The sequence below is a fragment of the Culex pipiens genome, chromosome 1, assembly GCF_016801865.2.
Source record: "Culex pipiens pallens isolate TS chromosome 1, TS_CPP_V2, whole genome shotgun sequence".
NCBI classification, from domain to species: Eukaryota; Metazoa; Arthropoda; class Insecta; order Diptera; family Culicidae; genus Culex; species Culex pipiens.
Genome location: NC_068937.1, coordinates 36,722,631 through 36,746,047, shown reverse-complemented (window position 1 = coordinate 36,746,047; position 23,417 = coordinate 36,722,631). Strand labels below are relative to the sequence as shown.

At 38.5% G+C, this 23,417-nt stretch overlaps 2 protein-coding genes across 3 annotated transcripts; both read right to left on the bottom strand.

Moving 5' to 3' along the window:
• Positions 1-296: 296 nt before the first annotated feature.
• Positions 297-9,590, bottom strand: LOC120414186 (SET domain-containing protein SmydA-8-like). 2 transcript variants are annotated; one of them, XM_039575264.2, is made up of 7 exons: positions 9,265-9,590; positions 2,992-3,147; positions 2,394-2,913; positions 2,152-2,336; positions 1,798-2,080; positions 1,484-1,740; positions 297-763 (listed from the first exon to the last, which is right to left on the bottom strand). In XM_039575264.2, the coding sequence occupies exons 1-7, from the start codon at positions 9,409-9,411 to the stop codon at positions 644-646; spliced, it is 1,668 nt and encodes a 555-aa protein (XP_039431198.1). In that variant the 5' UTR covers positions 9,412-9,590; the 3' UTR covers positions 297-643. The 2 variants fall into 2 exon arrangements, with proteins under 2 accessions (XP_039431198.1, XP_039431199.1); XM_039575265.2 differs by having other exon boundaries at positions 2,394-2,910.
• Positions 9,591-14,422: 4,832 nt separating this feature from the next.
• LOC120414185 (SET domain-containing protein SmydA-8-like) lies at positions 14,423-23,196 on the bottom strand. The gene is made up of 7 exons (XM_039575262.2): positions 22,952-23,196; positions 16,755-16,925; positions 16,173-16,692; positions 15,914-16,098; positions 15,569-15,851; positions 15,230-15,486; positions 14,423-15,073 (listed from the first exon to the last, which is right to left on the bottom strand). The coding sequence occupies exons 1-7, from the start codon at positions 23,093-23,095 to the stop codon at positions 14,927-14,929; spliced, it is 1,707 nt and encodes a 568-aa protein (XP_039431196.1). The 5' UTR covers positions 23,096-23,196; the 3' UTR covers positions 14,423-14,926.
• Positions 23,197-23,417: the final 221 nt, after the last annotated feature.

Sequence of the window (23,417 nt, the reverse complement as noted above, 5' to 3'; positions counted from 1 at the left end):
GTATCAACAGCCCTGCCAAATTTGAGCAGGATCGGAGAGGGTAATTTTCAAATTTGCACTTTTTCGTGCACAGTTGAGATGGAATGACCCAAATTTGAATTTTATGGAACTGTGTGAATGCCACAGGAGCAATTGGTACACGCCCCATACATTTTTAAGTTTGTATTTCCAGTTGGAAAGGGGAAGGAAATGTGATGTAGTGAGGTTTTTTTTTTGTTCTGGTCAACAAACAGTTTTCGATCGCTGGCAGAGCAAGATTTCTAGGGAAGTCTTCTAGATATGCTGGTACAGTAGGATGACTCTCAGCTTATGATGAATAATTTGGCCTTTTTTGGAAATTTTAATAGAGCCACCCTAATGCAAAACGTTTCGGATGTTTGGATACCGATAAAGTGAGAGAGAGAGTTAAAATGATAAATCAATAGGAGCTGCCCACATGCGGACTGTGGACTCTTTCTGTTATCCCACCTGTAAGCAATTAAACACAACAAATTCGAACTTTGAACTCAGACCCAACCCGGTTGTATAAGCTTGGAATCCCGAAGCTTTTATTCCGTGAGCAAAACTTAACAATACAATCCCACACACACACACACAGTTTCTCGATTCCAATTAATACATTCGCATGCGTGCCTCCTTTGTCCTAGAGGCGGCATCCTTGGCTGGCTTCCGAAAGGGTTGGATCAGACTCCATCATTCTGGAAAGTTCACCCTCGACGCGTTCCAGCCGTTGGCTCATGGTTTCGAGTGATGTAGGTTGAGTCTGGAACAAACAAAGAAAACTCATTTGAGCTCCCCGATTCAAGTGTAATTGGGTGAAAATAATTGAGTCCCATAAATTCCTGTGACAATCACGCAAAATGATGACTAGGTATGCTAATGAGGTGTTGAAATCTCACATCGACGTCGTCGTGCTATCTTGTCGCACCCGCCATTTTGACGTTCCGAGAAAAACGCGTTTTAATGTTTGACCTTGAATATACAAAAACGAGAGCACGCAATGTAAACAATAACAAACACGTTTTGTTTGGCTGACCATTCTGTGCATTGTCCTGAAGTTTGGTTGAACTTGGTTGCTGGAGTCCCGAGTTATAATTACAAATGTTTACGGTAGTCTAGCTTGTACGTGCGACAAACGCATCCTGACTTTCCTGGCCTGAAAACCCTTTGGCCTTTTGTCGCACATACATCAATTTTCAGGGAGTGACAAGATAGCACGACGAGATTGAAACTTCTTTCATATGTAAAGTGACAAAAATGCACGTAGTTTTTTCGGTTTTTGTTGAATATCTCAGGATTGAAATCGAATTTTGGGGATCTGTGAAGGTCAAAAGGTGAGGCATTGTGAGCTGCACAAAATGGCGTTCTTAACTTAATTTGGCCCAAAATGCACGTACGACAAGTTAGCACGATGGCGACGACATGTCGGTTATAAGCATGCTCAAGCTTATTACCTAATTCATGGAAATGCTTCCTAACTCACCGTTGCATGCTTATTAGCAATTGCTCCGGAGACGTTGAGTTTTTGTGTTTTCCAAGAAGCGCCCGGATGATGAACCACGATGGCTGGTGCGCTGTTGAACGAGCTTCCAGAAATGCTTTTCATCGCCTCGAGAGCATCACGTAAGTCCTGTAGTAGTTTCGTACGAAACGGACTCATTCCTGGCTCTAGTTGATTAGCCACCTCCAGCAGATCCACGCAGAGTTCCACCTTTCGTCGCAGTTGTTTCTCGGAAAGATCTGAAAAAGTGTTTCAAAAGGAAAGTGTCCGAAATCGGCGCCACAAATCAAACCTACCTTGAAGATTGATTCCACCTGGTCCACCTCCCCCGTACAGCTGGGTGAGTGCGTACTTCACCTGCAGCACATTGGTATTCCAGGGATGAAGCAGGGACGTTGATTGAAACCTGTCAAGAAGACATTCGTACCCGTCTGGACCGGCACCGCAGGACAATTGGCCTATTTCAGCCCGAAATGCTTCGTTCCGGGTGATGTACTGCTGGGCGGACTCACGGTAGGAGCACTTTTTGTCCTCACACCTCCAGTCGGATCGGAAATCAAGGGGGTTGACGGCCACCACCTGAGTTTTGGGTGCGGAATGTGGGATTATTGAAGCTCGAGTGCTCGTCTGTAGGATTTCCGCACACTTACCATGGATTTGCTGCACTGCGGACAGACGATGGAACCGGCATAGGTGCGGAACTCGGTTGGATCCGAGCATCGATGGCAGCAACACTCGAAGCATTTTGCCTGTTTGATGGTGAATCGACGCTGGATGGTGGCCTGCAGGGGTTGGGCGTACGAAATAGAAATCATTTCGCCCTTGGGAATGTCCACTGAAAGAAGTTCAAAACATGAGTACTTAGAATCATGAAATAGTTCTAAGATCCTACCGGCCGCAATCATCACCAGGTTGAACTCCTCATCAAAGTAATGCCTGGTATTCGGTTGGCAGCAGTGATTCATCAGAGCGCCCAATTCGTACAAGGCACGTATCTTGATGGATTTCTCCGGAATTCTTATTTCAAAACTATTGGTATCGAAAATCCCAGCGACTCCCATCAATTCCTCTTCACTAGCTTCCGTCTGAAGGCCTAGCACCCCACGGACAAACGGCACCACATTGGACCGGATTGCGGCGTACAGTGGCGTGTTTTTGCGCGTTTCAAGGTGGGATTCCATCGAAACCACTTTTGCCCACAGCTGCGGATCCCTTCGCTTGAGCAAAATGGCTCGCAGTGGAACTATCGTGCAGTACGCGGAGTACTTTTTGCCGGGATTGCACTCATCGAAACCAATTTGCGGCAGGTAGCTCTTGGCGGCCAGTAGCCGACACTCTTCCCGATGGTACCGGCTCGTTTCGCAGCTCGAACCGCACATGGGCCAGCCGCAGTGCTGGCAGTTGTTGAACTGCTAGAAAGAGAAAAAAAAACAGCGAAGAGTCTCAAAATTGATTTAACCGAAAATGCGTTCAAACCGTGATTGACGTACCTTCGTGGCATCCAAATTTCTGTGGCAGCCCAAGCAGACCGGAACGCTGGCCGTTTTGGGGCCCACAATGATTGGCGGTTCGCGGAAAATAACCTCACCGCTGCGGATTGACCGGGTTGCCACCAGGTGACGACCGAGGGTTGAGTTCTGGGTTGCCTGTTTGCACGGGAATATTTGTGGGTAATTTATATACAATCAATAAAACTAAAGTAAACCTAAAATGATTTCAATTTGGTACTTTTTTTTGGGTTTTTAGGAAAGTTTAATGTAGAATTTTGGATGGCCCTGCTTAAAAAATCTTAAAAGTTAAAAAAATGAATTGGTTTGGTAACATAACTGTTTTTTCGCACGTATATTTCATAATTTTACATATTTGAATATTATACAATGCTAAAATGAAATTATTTCAAGCAAAATATAGACATAAATCTAAAATATCACTTTAAAATTTAAATTTGACTATCAAAAGAAGAAAAAAAAATTCAAAATTGTTCACAGTCCACAAGGGATTATGTCGAAAGCACAGTGATTTTCAAATTGGATTATTTTTAACGCTCCCGTGTTAATGCTGTTCATTTTTACCTCTTTGTTGATTCATTTACATTTACGAATATAAACATCGTTTGACCAGAGTAAGTAAATTTTTGCGATTTCGTGAACAGCGTGAAATCTCTGAAATTTTAAAATTTCCGTGATATCTCGTGAAATTTATCATTTCTTTTTAAATCAATAGAGCAGTTCTCTACGGAATCGGTTTTTTTTTTCTTTAATTTTAGTTTTTGTATTTTTTAATCCGGCTGAAACTTTTTTGGTGCCTTCGGTATGCCCAAAGAAGCCATTTTGCATCATTAGTTTGTCCATATAATTTTCCATACAAATTTGGCAGCTGTCCATACAAAAATGATATGTGAAAATTCAAAAATCTGTATCTTTTGAAGGAATTTTTTGATCGATTTGGTGTCTTCGGCAAAGTTGTAGGTATGGATATGGACTACACTGAAAAAAAATGATACAAGGTAAAAAAAAATTTGGGCTTAATATTGAATGTTTGGCCCGTTTGAAATGTTAGTCTTGATTTTAAATTTTTGAAAATATTTTTTTCGAAAAGATCGGAAAATTTCACGAATGTTTAATGTTTTAACATTGTAAATCGGACCTATAGTTGCTGAGATATCGACATTAGAAAATGGTGGGTTATTTGGGTAAGACTTAGAAAACATCAATTTTCTTGTTTTTTAACCTTTGCATGGCAATATCTCAGCAACTATGGGTCGTATCGACAAAGTTCAATAAAGCAAAATATAGAGAATTTTCTCAGCTTTTCAAAAATATTTTTTTCAAAGATGGGCAAACATGGGCACTAATTTTAAAAAATGAAAAACTGCGACTATTTTCAAAAAAGTTACCTAAAATTGGTTATAACTTGAAAACGGTGCACTTTATCAAAAAATCACTAAAGTACTTTTTGATTGCAAATTCGATTTTACATCGAAAAATGAAGTTGAAAAATTTTTGCGACCAATATTTCGATTTTTTGAAAAATTCTGTATTGATTCAAAAAATCATAACTCGGTCAAAGATTTTTTGCCCATTCTGGAAATTTCTGAAAAGTTGGCATTTTATGTCCTCTAAAACATATCAAAAAATAAAGATCAGAAGTGCGGTGCTTCGGTGGACGCGCAGTCCTGTTTTTTCGTGATAATTTTTGTCTCTTTTGTGTCGCTCTTTGTGTGCATGAGGTGATTGGGCATAATAATTGAATAATGCCATCAGAAGTGCGGTGCTTCGGTGGACGCGCAGTCCTGTTTTTTCGTGATAATTTTCGTCTCTTTTGTGTCGCTCTTTGTGTGCATGGGGTGATTGGGCATAATAATTGAATAATGCCATCAGAAGTGCGGTGCTTCGGTGGACGCGCAGTCCTGTTTTTTCGTGATAATTTTTGTCTCTTTTGTGTCGCTCTTTGTGTGCATGAGGTGATTGGGCATAATAATTGAATAATGCCATCAAAAGTGCAGTGCTTCTTGGGACGCGCAGTTCTGTTTTTTCGTGATAATTTTCGTCTCTTTTGTGTTGCTATTTGTGTGCATGGGGTGATTGGTTTTATGTGAGTAGGTTTTATGTGATTAGGTTTTATTTTTTATGTTATTTTCTTTCTCTCCATTTCCTCAGTTTGATTTGCGATGCCTTTCCGTCGGGTCGTGTTTTTTTTTCGCGTTCGTCGTCGGTGTGTTTTTTGTTTTTTTTTTTCGCGTGCGTGTATGTGTGTAAAAGTGCGGCTGGTTCTGGTTGTCATCGATGACAATTGAGCCAGTCTTATTTGCGATGCCTTTCGGTCGGGTCGCAGGGTTTTTTCGCGTTCGTCGTCGGTGTGCAATAACAACAAAACCTTATCATACCATTTCAGCTCGATAAACATCGTAACTCGTCGTTCGCTTCGTTAATCAGTACCCCACTAAACATGAATCATGTAAAACTCGTAAAAACATCTCAATTAAAAAGTCAGACTGTTAAATTCTTCATCATTTAATTACAAATAATTTTGGTTCTATCTTTCCACAGCCTGCTGTCTAAGATAAGTCCATTTCAATTAAAAGTTAACAGCCGATAAACGGGAAATGACTCATCCGCAGCATCCGATTGCTTGCCTTGAGATTAAAACATAATACCTTTCAACAAACACTATGATTTTGGGTCGCATCATCATCTTCTATGGTGAATCCTGACCAAACACCCTATCCTACTAACAAATTTTCAGGTTCCTGGCGCTTGTGGGGTGTAAGCACAGAGTAAATCAGCTGCCCTAGTAGCAACCTGCGCTAACTAACATTCCCGTCCCTTAAAATCGAGATCTACAAACTGACATGGCGGGCGCCGTTGGTGGCCAATGACTGTTACCTATTCGCAACTGATCTAGCTTTAGCAATCATGGTGTTTTATCTTTTCAGCGCATTCATACATGCTGTTGATAAGGGAAACACCACTAGATCGTCGAAGCATATAATCAGTAGTGCTGAAAGGATATTACGGTTCTGTTCAGCAACGGAGGGGCAACCATGGGTGATCTCTCATGCTCATGCTCTAAAACATATCAAAAAATAAAAAAAATTAAAAATAGTGTTTTTTTGCAAATCAAGTTTTAGTGACAAAAAGTTAAATTAAAAATCACCAATTTTTTTTTACCGTGTATCATTTTTTTTTCAGTGTAGTCCATATCCATACCTACAACTTTGCCGAAGACACCAAATCGATCAAAAAATTCCTTCAAAAGATACAGATTTTTGAATTTTCACATATCATTTTTGTATGGACATCTGCCAAATTTGTATGGAAAATAATATGGACAAACTAATGATGCAAAATGGCTTCTTTGGGCATACCGAAGGCACCAAAAAAGTTTCAGCCGGATTAAAAAATACAGAAAAAATCGAATGACCGAAATCTCAGAGAATTGCTCAATACTTTAAAATACCAACCTTCAACAATGATTTCACCCACAATGCATTTTGACCGCTTGCTTGTTACGGTGGTAGAATCGTAGAATTTACCCCCGGGGAGTCCCTCAGATGACCAGAATGGGCCACCCTTAGTTTTGGGCTTTAGAATGGATTTAGACCAACCATAAGGCTAGGGTCTTATAAAATACGTCAAATAACACCACCAAATCGAAAACCACGTTTGAATTCATTGTATTTTTCGAATTATGAGCAAAAATTTTATTTTCTTTACATAACCACACAAATTCTATTTATTTTGAGGTTTTTAAATAAGCTTTCTGAAAAGTTAGAACTTTCGAAAGACTGTTCAATGCTTAGAATGTTATCGGGAGCTATTATCAAGGTAAACAAACAAGAACGGATCCTCCAAATCAAATGATTTGAAATGAGAGGCTTGGTAGTGGAAGTGTCAAATTAAAATCAACTTGGGGACAGATCGGACCACCCGTTTTCTTGCCTTTTAAAAAAAAAACAAAAGTTAAAGAAATTAAATTAAATGGATTATTGGCTTCACAAATCACGTTTAATGCAACATTAGTTGTTTTTTTAGTTGTTTTGATGCTTATTTGTAAAAATAGTGTCTTAATTGGACATATTTACACTATTTTCTAAAATATTTGTTTTGGTAAGTGTTTTTTTATAAAAGAGATCAAACTTAATGTAAACATCGTTGGAAAAGTCCCTCGAATAATTTATTATCACCAATCAACGTTGTATTAGACGAAATGGCTTGTTTTCTATGGTGGCCCGTTATGCCCCCCCGAGCAGACGGTAATAACTTGGGAATAACATTTCTGATATTTGAAAATACTAGGCAAATAACATTTTATGTTATTCATAACAAGATTTGTTATTCGTCGTTATGATTTTTTTGTTATTGGATTGTTATTGTAATAACAGACTAATCACATTTTTAGTTATTTTTCGAACAAATCTTTGTTATTATTTTTTGTTATATTAACAACTAATCCGATCATCCCAATAACAGTTGGAGTTATTCTTCCATAACAAAAAATTTTATTCCAAAGTTGTTTTGGCTTTCAACCAATATCAGACCAATAACAAATTTTGTTATGATAACATAAACTGTTATTACACCCTTATGCAAAAATGGATTTTTCAGGAAGATTCCATAACACTTTTTGTTATTTTAACAGAATTTGTTATTGAAATGGCATGAATTTTGTTATTACCGTCTGCCCGGGCCGCACCCTGGAAAAGCTGTCGAAAAAACACATTTTTTTTAAAGTGGCTCATAATAGTTTTAAATAAACAAATTTCATTAACCAAGTATACAACATTGAATGAATTCAAATTATTGTGATCCAACATGGTTAAAACTGCAGTCCCAATTCACCCCATGTGTCCCGATTGACCCCAGTTTACGGTAACATTCCAAAGCATAAGCCTACTACACTGAATTCATAATTTTGTATGTTTTGCCTTCCTCACGTTACTGAGGAAAGGCTATAAAATCACTCGAAAAATGATCTTCTCAATTAGACCTCCTAGACCCACCTTCATGTATACCTATCGACTCAGAATCAAATTCTGAACAAATGTCTGTGTGTGTGGTGGGATGTTGATCAAAAAATTGTCACTCGATTATCTCGACATTGGCTGAACCGATTTTGTCCGTTTTGACGTCATTCGATCCGTCTTAGGGTCCCATGAGTCGCTATTAAAAATGATAGAGTTAAGTTAAGTACTTCAAAAGTTATGCTAAAAAACGAGTTTAACAAAAGTCCGGAAGATTGTAAAAAGGGTGGTTTTTGTAAGAAAACCCGTCATGCTATACATTTTTAGAAAGGTATTTAAAAGACCTTTTCAACGCGTCCAAGACATTGAAGATCTGACAACCCTATCAAAAGTTATAAGCACTTAAGTGTTATTTATACGCTTTTTGAAGGCCGGATCTCAGATATGTTGATGAACACGTTGTCCGGAACTCTCATGCAACCTATCGTTGGATAGGTATTCAAAAGAGCTTTCCAATGCGCCTAAAACATTGAAGATCTGACAACCCTATCAAAAGTTATAAGCACTTAAGTGTTATTTACGCACTTTTTCGAGGCCGGATCTCAGATATTTTGATGAAAATGCTGTCCGGATCTCATATGCGACCTATCATTGGATAGGTATTCAAAAGACCTTTCCAACGCGTCCAAAACATTGAAGATCTGACAACCCTATCAAAAGCTATAAGCACTTCAGAGTTACTTATGCACTTTTTGGAGGCCGGATCTCAAATATTTTGATGGAAACTTTGTACGGATCGCTCATGCGACCTATCGCCCCAAATAATACCCAAAAGACATCTAACGCGTCCAAAATATTGAAGATCTGACAACCCTATCAAATTTATAAGCACTTAAGTGTTATTTACGCACTTTTTGCATTTTGGATAGCACCCTTTAAATGTGAGGAAGGCGCCAACCACCTAAAGGTGGATTAGGTAACGTTTTCTATGGATTTTGGTGCATTTTACTTAGGTGGGCCATTCTGCCTTGCTTGGGGCCGAAAATTGCGACGCCACATGCCAAACAGTTACATCCAAACAATCAATATTTTGCAGAATTGTTAACTGTTCAACTGTTCATTGCTCTAAATTGTAAAATTTTAATTCTTCAAAAAACAAAAAAATAGTTCAATCACATGTTTGCACATCATCACGTATTCCAGCATATCCAAAATCAAACGAGCCAAAAACTGCCCTGAATTCTTCACCTAAATTCCTCAACCATCCCGTCCCGATAAAATTTCCGAAAACTCCACTCACCTTGTAGCACCGGCATTCCTTCCGATGAAGCTGCTTCCAGTGCTGTCGTTGGTGATCCTTGCCACAGTAGGACACCTGCTGGCATCCGGAGCACCGTTGACCGGCCGCCGGAATGCCACAAACGGCACACACGTCCACGTTAACCATTCTGTTCGGCACAAAACACACTGACTCACTGACTGGCCAAAAACCAATCTCAACTCATTTCATATCACATCAGCATAGATAGCAGGAAAGTGCGCAAAAATTGAGTGCGTTGCGATGAAATCTCGACCGACTTAGAAATCACAGTTAAAAATGTTTACATGAATTCAATGCTGCGTCGTTTTTTTCGTTCAAGGCTATTTCGTATAATTTTTTACTAGCTGTTAAAAAATGTGATGATCTAGAAAAATGCTTAAATTTATATTTTTTTTTACAGTTATCGAAACTGCAAATTCAAACAAATAAACAGGAACGTTTCGAAAATAGCACCAGCAACACTGTGAAAACAATGCAGTCGAAGCCATTCTTGACAAAGTATAAATGCTGCCGGGTTTATTTATAGCCCAAATTTCCCACACCCACACAGGCTGGTTTAGTGAAAGATTTACTTCAGCCGGGTCAGTTCCGATAGCTGCCGGTAACGAAACAGTCACAGTTTGTATCGCTTTTTTATGGAGGTTTATTTAGAAATTATTGTAGTTTTTTTTTAAATATATTGGTAGTAAAAAACTAAAAGGTGATTAAAACAGACCGCTTTCCTGATTTTACAGATAATGGGTACTGTTAAATACCAAGTGACTGTTTTATAATGAAATTTGATGTTTTGCAACCCTGACAACTAACCCTAGACAATTTCTACAAACTAGAAAACATTTCTTTTGATATTCAAGTTCTGCATGCAATTTGCGAATCACATCCGCCTAGGGAGGATGCTTTTGAATGCGATGAAACAGCTTGTCCGTTCGATCAGTTTACGCAAGGAGACATCAATAGAAATCTTCCTTTGAGGACAGGAACTTAGATTAAAAGCAAATAGTTACTTCGGTTGCAGTTTACACAATTTATATGTAACAAGAAACTGCTGTCAATACAAAAGCGGATATATTGCATTCTGCGGGATGCATGCTGGAATGATGGCCAGACTCCAGTAAAATTGATCGAAACTGTGCAACATCAAGGTTGCATTTCACGTGATAAACAATAATAATTTTTATCGAAAACCGAGTCTTTAGCATGGCCTTAGTTGAGTTATTGTGTGTTTTCGTTTTACTCTTTTGTACTTGTTGTTGTTGATGTGATGTATTGATGAAAATTTGAAGCTCGAACGCAATTCTACAGCCCTATGTCACGACGGCCATATTTATGACACCTAAATGTTCGACGCGAACATGAAGACAACAAAGAAGATGAAGAACGCATTTGCTGTCAAAATTTGAAAATGAACAAACTGCGTGGCAAAAAAGGCATAATTTCTAGCATAATTTCAAAATGTTGAAATTATTTCCATGAAAAAATAACGACACGGGATGGATTTCCAAACACAAGTTCCCGAAGGACCCTATCCGCCAGAGACTATGGATAAATGCCCCGCAAAGTGGCGATGAAAAGGGTTTTGCAAGATCAAAGTTCAGATTTGTTTGGACCACTTCACGGTGAACTTTTTGTGAGTCCACAAGTGGTCGGATTTTACACAATCACGCGATTCCTTAGATTCCCTGTGCGAGTCGACAGCGGGAGTGGGCCAGTCCTCGGAGAAGGTTATCGAAGGATGCTCGGAAAGACTAGCTCCGCCACAATCACCGGAATCACGGATGTTTCTGCACTTGGGCGGTTTCTCCCTGACGGAGATTGCAGCGAGTTGGACCTTCGGAAGGATCAACAGCGGGACTTCATTTTTTAGAGTGTAACTCGTGATGTTTATAAACAAACCCCTTATATTAAAATTTTTGTAGTTGTCTGCTCTACAACTTTGTAGAACATAGCATTTTTTTACAGTCCCCGGTCCAGTACTACCCGGCAAATCTTCCCGGTAAATCGGAAGCAACAGTTCTCATCTTTTTTCGTAACAGATTTGCTCACACAAAAAGTGATGTTTCTTGAAGATTTGGTGCAAACAAACAGACAACACCAATATTACTGGGTAATTCTCTACCAACTCACACGAAATCGGGAAAAGTTGCCCCTAAGAGGTAACTTTTGTCCCTGATCACGAATCCGAGGTCCGTTTTTTGATATCTCGTGACGGAGGGGCGGTACGACACCTTCCATTTTTGAAAATGCGAAAAAAGAGGTGTTTTTCAATAATTTGCAGCCTGAAACGGTGATGAGATAGAAATTTGGTGTCAAAGGGACTTTTATGTAAAATTAGACGCCCGATTTGATGGCGTACTCAGAATTCCGAAAAAACGTATTTTTCATCGAAAAAAACACTAAAAAAGTTTCAAAAATTCTCCCATTTTCCGTTACTTGACTGTAAAAAAAATTTGGAACATGTCATTTTATGAAAATTCTCTACCCATTCTAACCATGCAAAGTTAGAAAAAACACGAAATTTTAAAATGAAAAATTTTGTTCTAAATGAAAAAGTGCATCAAATTTCCCATAAAATGACATGTTCCAAATTTTTTTACAGTCAAGTAACGGAAAATGGGAGAATTTTTAAAACTTTTTTAGTGTTTTTTTCGATGAAAAATACGTTTTTTTGGAATTCTGAGTACGCCATCAAATCAGGCGTCTAATTTTACATAAAAGTCCCTTTGACACCAAATTTCTATCTCATCACCGTTTCAGGCTACAAATTATTGAAAAACATCTCTTTTTTCGCATGTTCAAAAATGGAAGGGGTCATACCGCCCCTCCGTCACGAGATATTAAAAAAACGGACCTCGGATTCATGATCAGGGACAAAAGTTACCCCTTAGGACAAAGTTTCACGCAAATCGAAGAGGGGTCGGGGCAACTGCTGTGTGAGTTGGCGGAGAATTACCCTACGACATTCACAGAGCCCACGCAGTAGTATTAGTGAAGAGCCCATGATAAACAACGTGGGCTCTTCACTAATACTACTACGTGGGCTCTTCGAGGTTTTGGTGACTGTCAAACGTTCTAGGTGCTGTGTCCTATCCCTCGCCTAGACCAGACCAAAATCCATGATAAAGCTGTCAGACCAAATCTGTCAGACCAAGACTGTCAGACCAAAGAGCAAAAAGTAAACAATCTTGGTCTTCGACGTAGGTGCACACAAATCAAGAAAAGAAAATCTGAAAAAGAATTTTATTTTTTCTATTCAATGACTGGTTTTGGACTGCAAAATTGAATGTGCGTCAGAAAATGATTAAACCGTGTGGCGGCCTGTACACCGACAACTAAATAAGCAGTTAAAAGCCTTATTCTTCCACTTTAATTTTTGATCGCGTTTTCGGTTTACACCTGAACAATCTTGAAATTATTTATACGCATTTGTGATTCCTCTCTTTCCATCATTCCCTTGGCCATTTACAGTGGTGCCAGAGGGTTGCAATTCTATGAATACGCTTACACAGCTAAAAAAGAAGTAATCCAGCTGCGTGTAAAAGACCTGGGTGTAAAATAAATATTACATTATTTTACGCAATTTTATGTGATTTTACACCCTGAAATTTGTAGCCCATCAGTAAGGGAAACCTACTTGACCGAAATATTTATTGTCATTTATCTAACATCCGGATATCTGCGAAAACAAAAAAAAATTTTTTTAAATAAGTCCTTTAATTATTTTTTGAGAGAAGTTAGTTGTGATGCTGTATTTACTTTGAAAATGATTATTTTCTGTGTAATTCATGTGAGTTTCATACTCTGTCAAAACTATTTATTCTTCATTCAGTGAAATTTGTGTGAGTTTTTACATTTTTCTGTGATATTTTTTTCAGTTATTGCATTCTCGGATAAAATTTGATATCGTGCGAATTATTTTTTTTTTTAATAAAAACTGAGATTGTCCAACTCAGATATTTTTTTGGAAAATATCGAAAATAATACAAAATTTTCTACAAATTTGCCTCAAAGACATCGAAGACTTGAGCCTCAGGAAGAAAAGCAAACAGGACAATGAAATAATAAATTCAAATACAAATTTTGCGTATGCAGCAACAAAATAATGTCTATTTTTTATGTGGCGATTACTCAGCCAGGATTATTTTTTTGTGTGGCACGTTTTAGAGTGTAAAATTTGTTTTAGGAGGTCTTATGCAATATCTACATCTTTGATCATAAAATCCGTTTTAAATTTTTGAATATTTTTGTATAGACAGCTTCCAATGGAGACTTATTTGAACGAATTAGTGATGCAAAATGTTCCACAAAGTTTCGTCCAAATCGCAAAAAAATTCAAGGTGTCCCCTTATTTAAATTGACAATATTTCGGGAACTATTCGTTCGGTTCACAATGTTTTCTTTTCACAACATTATTTTTGTTAGGACCTTTTCGGTACTGGGACCTGGTTAGGGCCGAGTCGGCTTTTGTAATTACATTTTTCTTAAAGGTACGAGTAATAACAGACGATCTTGTGTGTAAATGTTAGTGGGAGGGGAGCCGAAATTCACAATGTTGGAAAAAGGTTAACCGAGTTGGGTAAATACAACGAGTTCTGAAAAAATCAAGTTTTGCAACGAGTTGTTTACAACATTTTCTGCAATTTCAAAAAACGCCTTTTGGATGTAATTTTATGTCAAACATTCATGTGTTAAGTAAATTCCTCGTTCAAAACAAAAAATATTGAAAAATGTCACTTTTCCATACTAGCGTTGAAAAGTTCAACTTTTCAGCACTGATATTGAAAGGTATAAATTTTCCATTCTGCTATTATTGGTAGGGAAAAGTAGGCCATTTCGTTTCTCTAGAAGGACAGGAAACGTTAATAGTTTCACAGCGGAATCGCAAAAAAATTGCAATTCCGTCGTGAAACTACTTACTTTTCCTGTCATTCTCGAACGACGAAACATCCTACTTTTCTGTACCAAAAATTACAGAATCGAAAAGCAACACATTTCCAAATAAATGTTGAAAAGTTCTACTTTTTAGCTTTAAAATGAGTGCTGAAATGCTGAACTTTTCAGAACTTGTATCTAAAAGTGACATTTTTCAACATTATTTTGATTTATACGATTTATGACGAAATACATGAAAATTTGACCTAAAATTTCACTCAGTGTGTGTTTTTTTGGAATTGCAAAAAATGTTGTATGGAACTCATGGCAAAACTAGATTTTTTCAGCATTCGTCGTATTTATTCAACTCGGTGATCCTCGTTGGATAAATGTACGACTCGTGCTGAAAAAATCCTCTTTCTGCAACTTTTTGCATAAACTACTAATTGCAGTTCAAAATTTGCTGCTGTAAACAATTTTGCGTAAGAAACGACTGTCAATGGTGGTTTTGGATACAAAGCCCAGAAAAAGTAAATAAAGAGGCTTGCCAATTTAATAATCGTATTTAACATAGATTGATCGATTGATAAAACAAACAAAAAGAGAAAGTTTAGCTCCATCGACCTAAAGATGGGTCGACTTGGTTGGATTTTCGACTGATTGGCTGTGGACCGAGATTAGACGGGAAAAGGGACAAATCAATAAGCTGCTCCAAAATGTATCACTGCTCTGCATGCCTCTATGGTTTACTTGCAAAAGGAGAATATGGTTTCTAATTATGGATTTTGGTCAATCCTGTGTACAGATCCTTTGATGACTTCCGGAGGGTTGGATCACATGCCATAATTCTGGAAAGCTCCTGCTCGACAAATTCCAACTGCTGCTTCATGGTTGAATGAGATGAGATAGTAGTTTTGCACTGTATGGTATAAAGAGGAACACTGATTAGATTAATTATTTTCCGAAATGCCACTCTATTAATGAGAATGCTAATTGGGTTTCAGGTGATGAAATCCCAAATGTCGATTTTCAACACGCTTGAGCAACCAAATTCATGGAAATGCCTAAAGCTCACCTTTCCATGTTTTCTAGCGTTAGCTTCTGGGCCGTTGAATTTGTGTGTTTTCAGAGAAACGCCCGGATGTTGAACCACAATGGCTGGTGCGCTGTCGAACGAGTTTCCAGAAATGCTCTTCATCGCCTCGAGAGCAGCATGTAAGTCCTGTAGTAGTTTCGTACGAAACGGACTCATTCCTGGTTCTAATTGATTTGCCACCTCCAGCAGATCTACGCAGAGTTCCACCTTTCGTCGCAGTTGCTTCTCGGAAAGATCTGAAAAAGTGTTTCAAATGTGAACTTATTTGATTTAGAATCAATTAACAATTAAGGAAAGTGTCCGACAAATCAAACCTACCTTTAAGATTGATTCCACCTGGGCCACCTCCCCCGTACAGCTGGGTGAGTGCGTACTTCACCTGCAGCACATTGGTATTCCAGGGATGAAGCACGTCCGATGATTGAAACCTGCCAAGAAGGCATTCGTAGCCGTCTGGACCGGCGCCACAGGACAGTTGGCCTATTTCTGCACGGAATGCCTCGTTCCGGGTGATGTACTGCTGGGCGGACTCACGGTAGGAGCACTTTTTGTCCTCACACCTCCAGTCGGATCGGAAATCAAGGGGGTTGACGGCCACCACCTGCGTTTGGGTGCGGAATGTGGGATTATTGGAACTCGTGTGCTGGATTTTCGCACACTTACCATGGATTTGCTGCACTGCGGACAGACGATGGAACCGGCGTAGGTGCGGAACTCAGTTGGATCCGAGCATCGATGGCAACCACACTCGAAGCACTTTGCCTGTTTGATCGTGAATCGACGCTGGATGGTGGCCTGCAGGGGTTGGGCGTACGAAATGGAAATCGTTTCCTCCTTGGGAATGTCCACTGAAAGATGTCCAAAATAGGAGTTTTCAGAATCAATAGAATTTATTTGCATTGGATTAGTTCGAAGAACTCACCGGCCGCAATCATCACCAGATTGAGCTCGTCGTCAAAAAAGTGCTTCGTGTTTGGTTGGCAACAGTGCGCCATCATGGCGCCCAGTTCGTACAACGCCCGTATCTTGATACCACGTTCCGGGATCCTTATTTCGTAGCTGTTGGTATCAAAAATCCCGGCAATTTCCATTAGCTGTCCCACACTGACTTCGTTGCGTAGGTTGAGCACCTCCCGGACAAACGGCACCAGATTGGACCGGACTGCGGCGTACAGTGGCGTGGTTTGTCGCGTTTCGACGTGCGATTCCAGTGTTGCCAGCTGTGCCCACCGCGCCGGGTCCTTTCGCTTGAGCAAAATGGCACGCAGAGGAACTATCGTACAATACGCTGAATGCTTTTTACTGGGAGCGAGCGCATCGAAGCGAATTTGTGGTCGGTAGCCTTTTGAAGCGAATAGCTGGCACTCTTCCCGATGGTAACAGCTCGTTTCGCAGCTCAGACTGCACATGGGCCAGCCGCAGTGCTGGCAGTTGTAGTACTTCTAAGAAATAAATAAAAATTCAATGTTGCCATAAACGTGCAATCATACATCCAGAAACGTACCTTGCCAGCATCGGTCGTAATTGGATCCAAATTGCGGTGGCAGCCCAAACAGAGCGGAACGCTGGCAGTTTTGGGGCCCAGAACCGTTGGCGCTTCGCGGAAGATAATCTCACCGCTGCGGATTGGTCGGGTTGCCACCAAGTGACGACCGAGCGTTGCGTTCGTGGTGAGCTGTTCGGATAAAAATAATTAGAATTTTAATTAAACGTGTTGCTCCAATATCAGCATTGTAATGAAGCACTTTAAATAACAATTTCTGAAAAATAAAGTCAATCCAGTACGGCAGAAAGTATCGTAGTACCATTTCATTGTCATAACTTATCGGAGCTTTTCAATGTTATTCAAAGGAAGTGGGTGAACCATTTCAGTGCTGCTGACAGCATCTCACCCCAACTCTCTCTTGCTCGTTTGTTAAGGTAGAAGCAATTACAGCAAAGTGTCTGAGCGCCCAGGACTGCCGACAGAGGCGGGTTATTTTACGATCATTTTGTGCATCCGTTGTGCAGCGTTTCCACACTCAAAATTTGCTTGAAAATGTTCTCGTTTTCACTCGTGATGATATGCATTTGAAATAGTAGGGACCTTTCGAAAAGAACCTGAAGATGTTAATTTTGATGTTGTTTTCTCTCAATCCTCTCCAAAAAGTTCATTTTATCTAAATTTTACATGCATAGGTATGAAGCAGGGATGAAATAAATGTAAACATATCATTTTCGCTTGTGATTTTTTTTTCGCTCGCGAAAGAGTGAGGAGGCGAATCACGCAAAATAAAGAGTGCGGTGCCTGTGGGGACGCGCAGTTCTGTTTTTTCTCCTTCTTCTTTTTTATTGATTTTTTTCGCGCGTTCGTTTCCCAATGAGTTTTTTGTATTGTTCTCTTTTTATAGTTTTCGATAGAAACGTACCGATTTTTTTTGAGACTAGCAAGTCACATTGCTGGATTGAGTCCTTTCTATTTCATCGATGATCGGAAGGCACGCCGTCTAATATGTTTTAAGGCTTATGATATAAAATCATTTTAATGAATGAAGCCCTTCCTACATCACCATTGATCGGCAGGCACGCCGACGAAAAATTTCCACTTCCCCGTGTCTCTTAGACAATTTTATTGGAAATTTTCTGAACTTTTCAAAAACATATTTTCTGAAATGGTCACTCATGGTAACTATTTTTAAAAATCGAAAAATTGCGAATATTTCGTTGAAATCAAACTTTTGGTGGCTATGTCATGAAAACGGGGCCCTGTATAAAAAATCTGTAAAATACTTTTTGATTTCAAATTCAATTTATTACCGAAAAAAATTGGTCAAAAAATGTATGAATTTAATTTTTTTTATAAAATTAAGTTTTTTTTCGAAAATCAGGCCGTTGCAAATATTTTTTGAAGTTTATGTCCCTCGACTCTGACCAAAACTGAATTTATGAGCCATGGTTTCAAGATTTGAATGAAAAAATGTTTAAAAATGCATTGTACACCTGTCCAGTTGTTTTGCAATCATTAGTTTCCAAAATATCTAAGTATTGACGAAAATATAATTTTTTGCGATGTTGTACATCGGAATTTCATAAAATTTCAAAATATTTTTACTAAATATGATTATCAATACAGAAAAATGCATTTTAGATTGTATTCGATCGATTACAATTAAATTTTGAAGTTTTACGAAAAAAATATCTGCCCTTGAGTTTTTGGACCGTTTTTGGAGGGGGGCAACATAAACTTTGAAAAATATTTGCAACGGCCTCACTATTTTTTCAAAATCAAAAACTCGGTGACAAAATGTTTGACCATACTTCTCTATTGCAAATAAGTTGCGGATATAAATTCCCTTAAACATATAAAAAATACGCATTTTGGGAAATTTGGCATTTTTACTGTGTACCTATTTTTTAGATATTCCTCAACACCCAAAGGAAAAATATATCTCAAAATCTGCAACAGTGGATTTGCTGCAGAAAATGTCACATTTAATGACATTTTTTGCAGCAAGCCATAGGGACGTGGCGTTACATCGTGCTGCCATCTGGTTTTTTAAAGTGCAAAAGTGAAAAAGTGCTGAGTCATCGTCTAAAAATAGACAGCGTCCTATCTCGCCCAGCAAAATGAAGTCGATAAAGCAGTCGGTTTCGATGAGAAAAAGTGGAAAATGTGGTCTAAAAATAGCGACGCCATCCCCCTATTAAATCATTTTTGCCCGCGTGTAAAAAATTCAGTGATCTGCAGTTCTCACTAACACAGATAATGCTGGCCCGTTCCGAGCAACACTTCAGAAAGAAGAATATGTTGGTGCTCTTTCACTCATATTTCATCAAGCGTTCATGGCGCGAGGGTAGCGTGTCGGATCAATAATCAAGAAATTGGTGGTTCAATCCTCGTTCTGTTAAGGGTTTTTTTTAAATACAACCAAAAAGCCGCAAAAAATGCATGAGGACAGTTTTCATGCAGATTCTGATATAATTTCATGCAGTTATGCATCACAATCATGCGACCGACGTTTGGGTGAACAATGGAAATAACTTTGGCCAAACATCAAAATGATTAGAAAATTCTATTTAAAGTTACAGATTTTCTAATATTTACGTATTATTTTTGTATGGACAGCTGCCAAAATTGAATGGAAACATGTATGGGTGACCCAATGACACAAAATAGCTTCTTTGGTCATAGGGAAATCTCCCACATAGTTTGAGCCAAATCATAAAACATAAAAATGATCGAAACCTTACGATTTTGTAGGGAATTACTCTAATGTAGGAAAAGCACTCATCCAAAATTTATTTAAAAAATGCAAGAAAAATGTCCTACTCACAGCTCGATACAAAAACTATTTTTTGTGAGGTTTCGATAAAAAGTGTCCCCGTGGATGGTCCCTTATTAAAAATGAGTTTTTTTTCCAGTGCCAGTATACACGAAGAAAAAAGAGTTCCTTCAATCGTGAACAAGCGTTCATGAAAATGGGAACCACGAACAAAGTGTTCAAATTTCATGGTACGTTTTTCTAAATCGTACCATGGGATTTGAACACTTTGTTCGAGGTTCCCATTTTCATGAACGCTTGTTCACGATTTTGGGAACTCTTTTTTCTCTGTGTAACCTCATTGCTAGGCTTAGTGATTTTTCACGTAAAAAAATGGCAAAATTCACGGGGACCTTAATTTTAAAACACCAAATTTCACGGAAATTTTGCGGAACGTGAAAACTGTTTAAATAATTTCTGAGTTATTTAGCCAGTTTTCATGTTCCGCCTAATCTTAGGTTATAATTATAGAAACTACTTTTTATGCTTCATTATATATTATTTTTCAATAAACTAAAAAATCTTCACTAAATTTGAACGTGACGCAAAATAAAACTATTCATAATTTCCAAAAAAGTTTCCACGTGGTTAATGGATGGGCCCAATAAAAATATTTTATGGTGGTTATCATCTGACTATTAAAAGAAACAAAATTAAAAACCAATAGTCAAAAGAAATTTAATCTATAACGAATTATAAAAAAAAAATAATCAATATCAGAACAAAAAACAAAAAGGTGATATTTTTTAACTTTCACAGGATTTATCCACCCAAATTATCAAATTTCGTCAAAATTGAACAGGACTCAGAAAAGGGGGAACTTATATGGAAATTCACTCATTTTCTCGAGCATGGGAGTTTAGGTGTTAAAGATGAAAAAACTACTTACTAAAACTTGAATAAATCAAGCTTGATTTTTATATTTTTTTTCAAAATATTCCTTTCAAATACAAAAGGTTTTAAATTGTAATTCGATTGAAAATCTTACTAAATTTAGTTTTTTCATTAAAAAACTTATAAGCTATCTTTGTGATAACTTGATGCGTCCAAAAATATGTGTTTTAATTTAACTGATTTTTGTTAATATCATTTAAGTATTGCAGCATCCACTTCTCAATAATTATTGTAACAATTTAATGTAAATGTATGTTCTGCTAACAATTCTTCAATTGGTTCATGTCACGCTTTTCAATTGAAATCTAAAAAAAAAAAAAATCATAAAAAGTCTTAGTGAATGAAACATTTTTTTATGTTGTTAGGTTCGATTTTTAATGCTGAGAATGAGGTTTTTGTGAATTATAAGCTCTTTTGTATAGTAAAAATCTAAATCCAAAAATCAAGTCCAACTCCATTCCAAAATTTCTTATTTATTAAATGTCTTGAAAATTTCACATAAGCAGGGATGGAATAATCGCAAAAAAAATCATTTTCGCTTGCGAACTTTCTTCACCCGCGAATGAGAGAGGAGGCAAATCACGTAAAAGAAAATCGCACCCGAAATTCTCGAAGAAAATCAATCTGCTGCAAAATTTATTTCACTTTGTTTACACACATTGCCCATCTACAAAATGTGACAGGGCAATTTTTCTACGTGTGACGTTACACTTGCAAGTGTAGTAGTGGAAAAGATGTTCCGCCGAATAATCAAGATAATGATTTTTTTTAGATTCCTTTTACCGATCTTTTGTGCGCGAGGGAAGAGAGCCAAGCTCCCTTCGGATTTTTTCTCTTGATGAACATCCAAAGATTTTCTTTTGATGGTGATTATTCCATCGCTGCACATACACGGAGAAAAAAGAGTTCCCAAAATCGTGAACAAGCGTTCATGAAAATGGGAACCACGAACAAAGTGTTCAAATCCCATGGTACGTTTTTCGAAATCGTAGTCGTAGTCGTTTACGGTAGTCTCACTTGTACGTGCGTCAAACGCATCCTGACCTGAAATCCCTTTGGCCAATTGTCACACTTACCTAAATTTTCAGGAAGTGACAAGATAGCACGACAAGATTAAAACTTCTTTCATATTAAAAGTGACAAAATTCCGCGGAGCTTTTTTGGTTTTTATTGAATATCTCAAGATTGAAATCGAATTTTGGGGATCTGTGAAGGTCAAAATGTGAGGCATTGTGAGCTGCACAAAATGGCGTTCTTAACTCAATTTGGCCGAAAATGCACGTACGACAAGTTAGCACGACGGCGACGAACTCTGGTGACCCCTTTCCACTGTCCTCAGCTGACATTTTCCAAATGACGAGCAAATGGTGCATGTTGCTGGTGCCTGTGTGTGCGTCTGTGTGTGTTTCTGCGTTAAAGTTGAACTCTGTTGTTTATTCTCAATTCTCTTCGCAGCACCGACGACGCCCTGCCCTGAGTGACGGATGCCTGTCAGTGTTTTGAGTCATCAAATTTTGCTCCTCCTCGGAGAACCAATCGAGATGGACGTTTTACAACCGCGCGTCGCAGAGTAGTAGAGGTGAAGACGAGGAAAAATTCGTCACAATATCAAAGAAACACAAATCACCAGTCGAGGGGTCAGAATTATGCCGTGAAAACCGGTCAGGTGGAAAAGCCTGGGGAGGTTTTAGGCTCGTGGCCTTGAACATATTTTTGTGTTTTATTTTGTTAATTTGAAATGGCGTCTGGGAAACCGTTTTTGATGGCTTTTGATGATCAGCAAAATTGCTTTTTAGGTTGGACGAATGGTTTGAGGGCAAAGTCCAGCGGAAGTGGGCTTTAGGCGGTGATTTGGATGAGTGTTTTGTTTGTGAATTGCGAAGCCGGGAAGCCCGTTTTGAAGGATTTTTTTTTTAAATTGGTAGCAACAGTGTAATGGGCGATTTATTGAGTGATCAGATTGATTAAGAAAGATAAGGCTGCAGACGCTTTTTTCTATGGATTCCAGGTACTTGAAATACTTCAACAACACAGAGTTGTTGAATTTGATTAACTTTTTGAAAAGTGTTTAATCATTTAAGATAACAAGAACCGAAATTATTATTTTGTAATCATTGTAAATTTCTTTCTTAAGTTGAGAAGGGAGTCCTAAGAAATACTAACACTTTCATTGAAAGCATCGACCAGAAAATTTGTTACTACAGATTTCATCATGAATACTTGCAGACATTTTTTCGTTTGCCTAAAAATTCTATTACCGGGAAAAATTACACTGTTATCAGCAATTTGATGCGAAACAATCTGCCTCAACCATAACTATTTATCACAAAAAATCAACACTTAACCATCTGGAACGTAATGATAAAAATTAGAACATCGGTTCAACTTTAAACTCACTTCACTGCTGTTCAGATTGGGTCGTCACATGTCAAGGCCAGGCACGGGTTCAACCCCAAAATTCTTCCCCTCAAAATTCCTTAAACCGTTCCCCCCGCCCCCAACTCACCCGGTAGCACCGACATTCCTTCCGGTGGAGCTCCTTCCAGTGCTGCCGTTGGTGGTCCTTGCCACAGTAGGACACCTGCTGGCACCCACCGCACCGTTGACCGGCCGGAATACCACAAACGGCGCAAATTTCCAAACTGACCATTTCGAACAGAACAGTATTATGTAGAGTAAAAAAAACCTCACTCTCAAGTTTCCCAACCGGCCAAAGTGGTCCCGGGATGATCCGATGACGACTGGCTGGTTAGATGGTGTTGAGCGATTTGCTAGATTTTCCGAAAAAAAAATACCTCCCAAAACCCCAAACTCCCCTCCCCTTACCCGGCTTTCCATGCGGACCAGATGAAGGGCACCACCACCAGCGCGAATCGCTTGAGTCGGTTGTGGCCGAGAGGCAGCTGGCGTGGGGACACTGTGAAAAAAACTTTTATTTGGAAATTAATTACATTTTATTGTCAAATAATTTA

Excerpts from the sequence above, each read along its gene's own strand:
- LOC120414186 (XM_039575264.2), bottom strand. The coding sequence starts at position 9,411 with ATGGTTAACGTGGACGTGTGTGCCGTTTGTGGCATTCCGGCGGCCGGT. Across the intron at positions 2,337-2,393 it reads CCTGGTGATGATTGCGGCCG|TGGACATTCCCAAGGGCGAA; the intron begins GTAGGATCTTAG and ends AACTTCTTTCAG. Across the intron at positions 764-1,483 it reads TTGCTAATAAGCATGCAACG|ACTCAACCTACATCACTCGA; the intron begins GTGAGTTAGGAA and ends TGTTTGTTCCAG.
- LOC120414185 (XM_039575262.2), bottom strand. The coding sequence starts at position 23,095 with ATGGTCAGTTTGGAAATTTGCGCCGTTTGTGGTATTCCGGCCGGTCAA. Across the intron at positions 16,926-22,951 it reads AGGAATGTCGGTGCTACCGG|CTCACCACGAACGCAACGCT; the intron begins GTGAGTTGGGGG and ends TTATCCGAACAG. Across the intron at positions 16,099-16,172 it reads TCTGGTGATGATTGCGGCCG|TGGACATTCCCAAGGAGGAA; the intron begins GTGAGTTCTTCG and ends GACATCTTTCAG.